This window comes from Nicotiana tabacum, chromosome 2, assembly GCF_000715075.1.
Source record: "Nicotiana tabacum cultivar K326 chromosome 2, ASM71507v2, whole genome shotgun sequence".
Taxonomy (NCBI): Eukaryota; Viridiplantae; Streptophyta; class Magnoliopsida; order Solanales; family Solanaceae; genus Nicotiana; species Nicotiana tabacum.
The window spans coordinates 87,901,955-87,912,795 of NC_134081.1; the positions used below are offsets into that span (position 1 = coordinate 87,901,955).

A 10,841-nucleotide genomic window follows, 5' to 3' on the forward strand; every position below is an offset into this window, starting at 1 on the left:
ATTTTAGTAATACAGAAAATAATTTTGTAATCTTATTGATACAACAACAAATAAAGTTCAACCATAGTTATCACCTCCTTAAAATCTAAGAGGGACGAATGAGCCTTTTAACCGAGAAAACAGATAAGGAGGTTGGTGGAACCAAGCATGGTCCATGAGATGATTCTTCTTAATTTTGGAGCACGCATTGCTGTGCTAAGCACGTTTTGGAGGACCCCTTTTTGATACTTCAATGATTGACTCTGTGTTCTACGTGTCGGACCTTAGTAATTAGTTACCCCACCTAGCAACTACTGGTAACCAGAATTCAGCTAAAACAAATTAACTACTATTAGTAGCAAAATGTTACCTACTTCCTTACCCTTCTTTGCTATTCTGGTGTCTTCTTTAACACGATATTCAGTAATATAATCTTTCTCAAATATGTGTTGGTTGTTTATTATACTACTAGTATTTTATACTGCTGCTACTGAAAATCCAGTGCAGACTTAGGTTTCGTATCCAATACTAGTAATAATAATATTATCAGAAGAGCGGAGCTAGAGTGTTGGGAGCGGAATCGGACGAATCCAATAACTTTGGTTCGAATTCTGTATTTATCTTACAAATCCACTTAATATGTATAGATTATTGATTTAAAATTTAGTAACTTAAAACAATTAGAATTCTCAGTTCATAAGTTTGAAATCCCGATTCCGATATTATGTATGTGTGTACACCATTTCGGATAGAGAAAAACGAAAAAGAGGTGATTTGGTTACATGGAGATTAGAAAAAGTGAATACAAAAATGCCACACCCGGAACTTATAATCAACTACTCCATATAAAGTAAATTCTGAATCACCTTTAGCACTGTAGTAAAAGCTTTCCTATTGTGAAGTGGATTCAAACTAAATAAATAAACTACCCAAAAGAATTGTTTTAACTCTATTTGTAAGGTATAATTTTCCTGGTATTTAATTTAACTTTTTTAGTTATATGTGGCTCCGCCACTGATTGTGATTGTAGTTGTGGTCCTCAGTCCTCACAAGCTTTTTTCACCTTTTGTCGCATGCCCATTCTATATTCATTACGTACTCTTTAGCAAACTTCATCTCTCCTCTTTGAGCTTACTGCAATCTTCGTATTAAAGAAAAGCATGGCAACCCATATCCATGATATGCCATTGAAGAACACAGCAGAAAACAATGAGTTTGATGAAGAGGAAGAAACAGAGGAGGAAGAAGAGGAGAATGTTGGAGTAGAGCTAATTGAGGAGAGTCAGTTGAAGAGGAAAAGATTGAATCTTGAAAAGACAAAAAGGTCAAATAGTGAGAGTTGTCAAGTGGAGAAATGTAAAGTTGATTTGAGTGGTGCAAAGAAGTACTACAAAAGGCACAAAGTTTGCCAAGTTCATGCCAAGGCTCCAATTGTTGTGGTTGCCGCTCTAAGGCAGAGGTTCTGCCAACAATGCAGCAGGTACCTCCTTCTAAACAGCTCTATCTCATCTCTATATTTTAGCCAATTTGGACCGTCGTCTCTCCTAATCCGAATTTTGCTTCCACTCATGCCATTTTCACGGCTTAATCACTCGATGATGCTAAGTCTAAACTATGTCCCATAAAATTTCTCTAAGTAGCCACCTCTTCTTCTTCTTTTTGTGGTTACATTGGAAAATCCTAAATTAGTACTCTAGTAATATTTTTCATAAGTTACATAGCTTAAGTAGATATTTCTGGTACTGAGGTAAAATACGAAAACTAGCCTTAAGATTTTAGTTGCTGATCACCTAGGATTAAAGTCTAATACTACCACGCTACAACTTTGTAATCAAAACACTTGAGAAAGCCATGACATTTAGAGTCTGTTTAGAAAGCCACCAGGTAATTGGAATTGATGTAATTACTAGAGTAGTAATTACACAGCCTAGTAATAACACAGTTGTGTAATTACGACGACCTGTTTGTTTGTCATAGTGTAATTACAAATTACTGTTTGGTTGCACAAGTGTAATTACACAATTAAATTTAAATTTTAATGAATTTATTATCAAAAGTTAAAAATTAATATAATAAATATATGCCTATAAATTTTTATAAATATAAATGATATTATATTTGGTATTTAAGATGTATATTTTTTCGTGAATATACATTAATTAATATACATTAATTAGTAATCATATATTTATAATTAATATTGTAAAAATAATTTATGTATATTTTTCAAATTAATAATATTTAATTTAGATACTTACAAAAACTAAAAATATACGTTTTGTAAGAACATCATGGAATTCATGTTTGATAAAATAAATTAATATTTATAAATATAATGTCATAACATTATTCAAATGTTTGACAAAACTAATCTATCAATTCTAACTAAAAAATGAACAACATGCAATGTGAGTCAATACTACTAAAACAAGCAAATTGGAACCATGAATACATTGTCAAAATTCAAAATAAAATAAAATTGTTTAACATATGTCAAACTCCAACATAATAATAATAAGTTCCGCTGCAACTTAAGATTATGAAACATAATAAGTTTATAACCATATTCAACAACGAAATTTTACTTTAATTGCATCACTCATTATATGTCAGGTTTGTTAATGACTCATTATTTCTAATATTAGGAAGTGTAGTTTCAAAAAAATAGAATAATAAAATATAGGCAACTACATGGAATCACAAGAAGTAAAGGTAGAGAAATAAAAGATAAATAATATATAAAGAAAAATATATTTTAAAATTTCAAAAGAAATTAAAAAGTAAAAATAAAATTAAAAAATTAAAATAATAGAAATAAAAAGTTATAAAAAATATTTTTTTAAAAAAACAAAAAGGAAAGAAACTAAAAAGCAACCTTGTAATTACAGAGTGTAATTACCACCAATTATCACCTCCCCCTTGAGAATTGGAGAGTATAATTAGACTCATCCAATTTCACTCAATTCCATGCTGACCAAGTAATTACTTGTCCAAACAAACATGTCAAACTGTGTAATTATATCCAATTACACTTAAATCTATTTCCAATGTGACTTTCCAAACATGCTCTTATGAAATTCACGCAGAGACAGCACGGCATAAAACTTATAACCCGTGGCTAAAGTTGGTAGGAGTTGAAGCCTATTAAATAAGCTGCTTTGTTAACTCAAGGGACATCAAAAAAGCTTCCAAGCAATAAATTCTATTTTTTTTTTATTTATGATAAAAGTTAATATCACATTGTGTCTAACTCAACCCCAAAAATTAACTGAATAACTAAAAATTGTCTCAAACCATATAAGGAGATAAATAACTCCCACAACCCATGTCGGACTTCTAACTCCTCCACACATCTAAGACTAAACATGTAGAGCGTGGACAATATAATATTGAAGCCCAACATTAGAGAAACAAAAAATTCTGATAGATCTAGCTTCTTTACCATGTAAAGAAATGAATATTGTTCCTAATTAACATCAAAAGCCAACTCATTCCCTAAGCTAATGTGGTCCTTGACGTGGGCAAGCTTTCTTTTCATTTCTAAGCTATTCAGTATAATAACTTATCCTCTTTTTCAGGTCTAATCTGCTTGTTTCAGAAAATTTTATCCCAATCTTGAGAATCTATAGTAGTTTTCCACTTAGAATTATTACAGTTTTTCTCCATATTTGAGCGTTCCAATATATTTCTTGTCAAACAACAGATATTGTTGCTGGCAGTGTCGTATCAATTTTCCACTCCCACAAGGCAAATTTCCCTTCATGCGCCTCCCTGGCCCTTGTTTTTCACTTGCTATCAACAACTCCTTTGCTTTACTAATCAATATAGTATTACATTGAATTTTGAAGTTAAAATGAGGGAAAGTATAACATAACTCAGAGAATACTAATCGGCAATCGCTTAAAGAAAGCCAAAAAGGTCTGGGAAACTAGGCATGTTATAATCCATTGTACACGTCTTAATACCAGGATTCGTTTCCTTTGGCAAAACACCCTGCCCTATCTAACGAGAAAGTACAGTATAGTCTTTGCGTGTCGTTATACGTGTAAAGACTGGGGTCTCAACTCTGCTTTCTCCCTGTACATTAGGGTTTCCAGAGAATATATACTTTACTCGAGCATGCACTAACAATGAAACTTCATATTTCCCTGTTCTACCCATTCAGGTTCCATGAGGTCTCAGAATTTGATGGCACTAAAAGGAGTTGTCGCCGGCGTTTAGCTGGACACAATGAGCGGCGTCGGAAAATCCCACTGTCCATTAAGCTGGAAGATAACCAATGCAGGCAGATTAATGGGGAAGACAGACCACAGATAACCTTGACAAACAGAAATGCCTCCTTCAAAAACTATCACATCCTCTAGATGAATGCTTACTCTCTTCTGTCAACCCGTAGCATCTTTCGTATCCCTTTCTGTTGTTAACTTATAGTCAGACCTAAATGTAAACACTAGATGTTTGTTCAGTTATTGCTACAACTACGCTTTGAACTCTCATGGTAAAATTCCAAAGCTTGTATGGCACAACATTAGTGAATTACGCCTTCACGGCTTGTAAGGAAACTTCCTTGCATGCATTGTCAAGCAAATAATGATGGTAGCACAAGGATTAACCACTTTATTTGCAGGATTCACACAATATACTACACCGGAAAAGCAACGAGATCTTAGCAACAACATTCCCTTTATTTGCAATTTGCAAACAGTGCCAAGTTTTGTTTATACACTACCATAACCATTGGTGATTAAAGAATTTTACAAGACAAAAGCAAGAACTATTAGATGTTTACATTTTCTCAGTCGCACAGAAATTGACTTGGTTTCCGCTGTGATCCAAAGTTTTAATTCGCACACGTTCCTTCAGTTCCCAAGTACACACAAGCCAAAATCATTGGAACCTTACAACCACGCAGGATATGTCATCTGTACTTCCCTTTGCAAGGGCTTGTTCGTTAAGGTGCTTCGCAGCTGACCGTGCATCCTTTATATTCTTTATGCAATCCGCAGCTTCTTGGTTTGACAGTACCTGACAATTTAAATAGAAGTTACAAGATGTTTACAATGACAATTCACGAAACCATCCGAACCAGAGTATCTCATGACGCATTAATCAGCATAACAAAACCACCTATATTTCAGTCTTTTATAACTAGAGAAGGCTACAGCAACAAAAATTATGTCCTGCTAATATTTTTCACAAAGATTGCATACATAAGCTGTATCAAAATGGATCTTATATACGAGCAAGCCAAGCACTGTACTCCTAATCTCGAAGAGAGTATTGTATTTCTTCTGTCTCTACTCCTATTTTGAACCTCTTAACATGTTCGGACAACGTACAATAGAATTCAAATACTGAACGCAATAAACAAGTGGTATTTCTCTGGAAATGGAAGTAGCTAACCTTCCATACGCCATCACTAGCCAAGATGAGAAACTCTGTATCGTCATCAATGAGCTCTACCACCACATCCGGCTCTGAACTAAGATGCATCTTCAAGCTCTTGTCACCAAATGCCCTTGCTACTGCTAACTGCCCATCAACCCGAGGCACATCACCTGAAGAGAAATACAACATAAAAGAGAGGCGCTTTGTTTTAATAAAAATCAGAAAATCCAAAACTCAAGCACAAAAGAAAGAAGCACGAGCACTCATGCCCCTGCTTCCATCTCGAATTCTGGTCATCAAACAAAGCCATGGTCCTGACTCCTGAGCCACTTATTTGAGAACTTGAAAGGTCAACCAGAAAAGAATGGTCATCAAAATATGCCAATGCTATGTACTAGACCTGATATCGCTTTTGCCCTTGGAGTAGTAAGCAGATTTCAGGCAAACCCTACATTAACTCCACTAAAATGACAATATCAATATGGTTGAAAAAGCTTTCACATTTGCATCACCAACTTAATGTCAGAAACAAATCGGATTCACAAGCAGATTTCAAATTCTTTACATCCAAAGCTACCTGCAGAGCTTTGTGATCAAAGAAGTCTATAGACATAAATCTTAGCCTAATAAATACATAAATTAACTCTAATAAATGAAAAAGTCATTGGAAAACTAAGCCAGCTTCCCTCCATGCATAAAAGAAGATACCAACGAGTAATGATTGAATTCGGCCAGACTATATAACAAAATAACCAAACTCTATGATATATTTACAGATTACAGATTCTCACCTGGAAAATTGGAAACAAAACCACCTCTATCCTCAATGATCTTCCTCTCTCTGTCAGGCTCATGGTCAATGGACAGCTGCTTGGCTACTCCATTCTTGAAAATGACAGCACGAGAATCTCCCACATTAGCTACAACTAGTTTCTGACCATTAATCAATATGGCTGTAACTGCAGTGGACCCTCCTTTACCCAAATCAGTAGCCTTATCCAAAATAGTGGAATCTGTTATGCGGTATGCTCTCCTGATTGCAGACTCCGGTTCAACCCAGAAGTTAGGCTACATACCGCAACAGAAGATATGATGAGAGTAATGGAATTCAAATAAAGAACAAAGACACACTATACTAAAGGGCAGCCCGGTGCACTAAGCTCCCGCTATGCGCGGGGTCCGGAGAAGGGCCGAACCACAAGGTTACTGATGCAAAAAAATACAATGCATGCTCTTTTCCTTCTCTATATTGAGTTATTGACCTACATTGGAGAGGGAAGCTGGGAAAGGAAGCAGATAATAAGAAGGAATAAGGGTTAACAGACTTCACCCTCTTTAACTTTCCAATTAATTGAAGACTGAACTGACTACACAAAATACACGTCAGGCATTCAAACAGTTACATGAAAGAATTACCTCGTTCAGGATATTGTTGAATAAGTGAGATCGGAGGTAATCAGGAATCTCATGGCTTAAATGGCCATCAAATATTGCAAATAGTCCAAGTTCATTATCGTCAACTTGCTTAAATTGTGCAAAAACATAGTCTTCCATGGTGTGATGCGATTTTCCCTCAACCATGTGATACCCATGGGTTATGTGCTTTGACATTTTACTCTTACCTCTTCCGGTATCAGATGAACTTAAACCAACCTTTTCCTGCAGAAGGAAAAAACCGTGTCACAACTGCAGATGTACACATCAGGCAATTCATGATAAAACATGGAAAACTCCATCACAGTGGAGAAATTTCTCCATAAACTGAGATATACTGATTAGGCACGACCACAATCGGACTATCATATATAGGCAATGCTACTTAGGTTAAAAGAGTAAAATAGCTTGAAGAAAGAGCAAGAAATTCGTACTGAAACTATTCTGTACCCCTCTTTTACCATCATAAAAAATTTCTCCCAACCTTGCCCAAGCTTTAAGTTCTCGTGATGAGATCTAAAGTTTGTCATCTCCCATAATATTCAACATTCCATCATCACTATACAGCTGAGCAGGGGGCATAAGCTTCTTTTTCCCCGAGTATATTAACACCACAGCGCTTCCCAATACAACGACTCCCATCTAGAGAGGGCCGTTTAAAATTTTAAGAGGCAAATGCCAAATTGTGACACTTCGTAGCCAACTAGGTCATCTTAAAATTGTGACACTTAGTAGCCACCTAGGTCATCTGCTCAGTTATTTGATTTATAGGAAGCCACACACAGTTTCGGTAGCATGAAGAATCACATTCAGACAGGACCCCTTTTTTTTTTAATAAGGATGTTCTGACAGGACATTGCACCGTAAGACAATTGCGAGACAGTCACACAACCATACCAAAGACGTCTCGCCGCAGTCTCCTCTAAGAAAAGGCACCTCAATCATAGTCCTAAGACAGATGCTGCCTCGTCGTCCAGCAAAAGCTATGGTCTTTATTTAATAAGGTTCAGCTGATTCCGATGATACATCATTCACATAACGCTCACTGAAGCAGTCAAACTATGATGGGTCATTGCCTTCATAAAAGTTTTATTGACCTTGATAGACTGCCTTAAGCGGCTTAATTTAACTTTCCAAATATGTATCATTAAGTAAACTCATCAACATTATAATGTGACATTAAGTAAACTCATCAACACTATATCATTGATTGAAACACCATAAGATGGATCACCAAGTTCAAAATCCTCACTCTGATTTAGGCTTTGATATGAAATAATTGCAATATGTTAACAACTAACTTTGTGGACAACACCAAGCATATAAGCAAACATATACTGTAAAAAGTAGGCAGAGAATGGACTATTCAATGGTTTCTGTCTCTTTTTTCAGAAGAGGGCTGATTGAAAAAGTTGTTTTGAAGAGAACAGCCACAATACAAGTAAACTATCAACTTAATTCAAGCGAATATCATATACTCCCTATAGTATCCACATTCAGTTTATCAAAAAATAAAAAAGTTAAAAGACTGGATTCTTAGCTTTTCAATGTTCTGAGAGAACAAAAGATCCAGCCAATGCTAATGTTTATTTGGATGGATCATAGTTCTCCTTTCTCCCATTCCATCTGTTTATGATCGAATTTAATTTCCTATCCTAATCATATTTTCCCTTCCATCTCAAACACATACATTTTGCCTTCACATTCCAGACTAAGCACAAAGAGTTCATTGTAATAAATAAGAATACAACTTACTGTTAAAGCTTAAGTCAAATCGTTTTACAATTACAAGTATCTCTAACTCTAATTGAATATCACTCAGATCAATCAACATGTTATCCTAGTCCTCTTATTGATCTTTCGAATCAATCAAAATATTATCATTGTCCTCTAATAATCAAAACAATTACCAAAATTCAAAAGCACGCAGCCATTCTAAGTATTTCCATATCCAAGAATAGACAGAGATCCTTAGTTCTAAAGAGATGTAATTATAATCATACCAAGACTAGTAATATACTGAATTAAGATCGAACAATTAAGATGGTGAATAATATAGAGAGATCGGGGTTTGAATTATGTTTAATCTAAAATTATACGCACCTTTATTTTGTGAATGATTTCTCTGCCAGTCATGGTGCAAAATTTAGCCGAACAAATACGTATTTAGTATTATAGTAATGGGAGTAGAAAAAGTGGAATGCGTAAGAGGAAAAGAAAGAAACAAATCAAGAAAAAGCTGAGAAGAAGAAGTAAGAGCGAGAAGAGCAGAGGCAAAGTGACAATAGAAAGACAAGTGTAGAGGAAAAACGATGACAAGGTTCCTTTGATTGACACGTACCCTATTTTCCATATCTTACTGGCTACGGTTTTGCTGACCGTTCGCGCCCACCCTTTGCTCTTTCTTTCTTCTTTTCCTTTTTCTCTTTTCCAAGGTGGGGTTCATAAAAATTCGAAAACGATCAATCCATTTTGAATTTTAAAACCGATCAAATTAGATTTGATTTTATTTTTAATAAAAAAAAATTAAAAAAATCAAACTAAATCGATTATAAAAATAGTTATTTAAAATTTATTTTTTTCACTTATATATATATATATATATATATTTATATATAAAATTTCTAAAATTTAATGGTACATGTTAATCGTTTGCACTTTTAATCTAATTCTTTGCATATTATAATAATCTAGTTATTTGCCTTTACATTCTAATTTGATTGGTAGTGTTCTTTTGCCAAGTATAAGAATCTATTTCATGTTAAAAATAATCTATTTTTAATTAAGCCCTTAAATTATTCATTACTACTTGATTCAATTATCATTCATATATCTTGGTAAATGATAGATTTCTCAAAGAATAATTGATTTGATACTGTTATGTTGAAAATGCAGCTGCCAAAATATGTATTTAGTAGTGTATATCTCATATTTAAGAGAAAACCGATAAATAATCGAAAAAAATCATAAAATCGAAAAAAAACTGATATAAGTCGAATCGATAAAAAATTAAGTTAATTGATTTGGTTTGGTTCCAATATTTAAAAAATCGATCTATTTAGTTTTTTTTTTTTAGGAAAAAATCCATCCAAATCGAATCATGAACACCTCTATTTACGTGTATGTATTTCTCAATTAATTCCAATAAACGCAAAACATAGATTTTTCTTTCGATATTCTACAAAATAAGGGGTGACTTGCACAAAATAGGTTCATTCCGTGCCCTTATTTGAATTTTATCATCGCTTATGAAATTCGTGCAAAAATAATTTTGGGGCAGAATTTTGGTGCATAAGCAGAATTTTGGTGCATAAATCGTGCTGAATTGGAAAAACTTGTATTGTTTAAACGGGATGGCATAACTTGCCTTTTTCACAACTTATGACACGCACAATAACTTTGAAACAATTATTCACAATGTTTTACGGAATTGACAAAATTTGCATGTGTTAATCAATTGTGCACGAGTTTTGTTGGAATAGTATTGATCATAAATTTTGTCGGAATAACAAAATTTGCTATATCTTTTGATTTTCCACAAGTTTTGCCCGACTGAAAAAACTTGGTACTATCTTTGACCTATCTTTATAAATCGTTCACAAATTATGTCGGATTGGCAACGCTTTATTGTGTTGTGCAATTATATCAAATTATTTTTCTATGTAACACCTATTATCAGTCAAACAATGTTCATTCATCCTCTACACTAAACGACTAGTTTTATAAAGTTCAACGACGACGAATCAAGGGACATTTGGTGAAACTTTTTGCAAAATAAGCAATTTTCTATATGAAATATCAAATTATGGTGGATGTCTACTCTTCCTCCATGATTTTCATCTTAAATGCTTAATGACATATTTAATGACATATTTTCTATATTTAATGACATATTCAATGACATATTTTCTTCACTTTTCATGCATATATAAAGGTTTTGTAATAGATAGGAAAATACACACAATTGAAGAAGAAATAAGAATCTCTTATCTCTTTCTCCATACATCTCTTAACTTGTTTTTCCTTGTTCCATATTGTTA

At 33.9% G+C, this 10,841-nt stretch overlaps 2 protein-coding genes across 2 annotated transcripts; one reads left to right on the forward strand and one right to left on the reverse strand.

The window, feature by feature from the left end:
- The first annotated feature begins 1,031 nt into the window (after positions 1-1,031).
- LOC107831898 (squamosa promoter-binding-like protein 5) lies at positions 1,032-4,564 on the forward strand. The gene is made up of 2 exons (XM_016659701.2): positions 1,032-1,459; positions 4,145-4,564. The coding sequence occupies exons 1-2, from the start codon at positions 1,140-1,142 to the stop codon at positions 4,341-4,343; spliced, it is 519 nt and encodes a 172-aa protein (XP_016515187.1). The 5' UTR covers positions 1,032-1,139; the 3' UTR covers positions 4,344-4,564.
- An 80-nt stretch (positions 4,565-4,644) lies between these two features.
- Positions 4,645-9,095, reverse strand: LOC107831897 (putative protein phosphatase 2C 39). The gene is made up of 5 exons (XM_016659700.2): positions 8,905-9,095; positions 6,784-7,026; positions 6,159-6,435; positions 5,383-5,537; positions 4,645-5,004 (listed from the first exon to the last, which is right to left on the reverse strand). The coding sequence occupies exons 1-5, from the start codon at positions 8,935-8,937 to the stop codon at positions 4,867-4,869; spliced, it is 846 nt and encodes a 281-aa protein (XP_016515186.1). The 5' UTR covers positions 8,938-9,095; the 3' UTR covers positions 4,645-4,866.
- Between the last annotated feature and the right edge of the window lie 1,746 nt (positions 9,096-10,841).

What these genes read in the sequence shown, in the direction of transcription:
- LOC107831897 (XM_016659700.2), bottom strand. Translation starts at nt 8,937, where the DNA reads ATGACTGGCAGAGAAATCATTCACAAAATAAAG. An exon ending in AAATCATTCACAAAATAAAG is followed by an intron (nt 7,027 to 8,904) that starts GTGCGTATAATT and finishes TTCCTTCTGCAG; the next exon opens with GAAAAGGTTGGTTTAAGTTC. An exon ending in CTAGTGATGGCGTATGGAAG is followed by an intron (nt 5,005 to 5,382) that starts GTTAGCTACTTC and finishes TTAAATTGTCAG; the next exon opens with GTACTGTCAAACCAAGAAGC.
- LOC107831898 (XM_016659701.2), top strand. Translation starts at nt 1,140, where the DNA reads ATGGCAACCCATATCCATGATATGCCATTGAAGAACACAGCAGAAAAC. An exon ending in TTCTGCCAACAATGCAGCAG is followed by an intron (nt 1,460 to 4,144) that starts GTACCTCCTTCT and finishes CTACCCATTCAG; the next exon opens with GTTCCATGAGGTCTCAGAAT.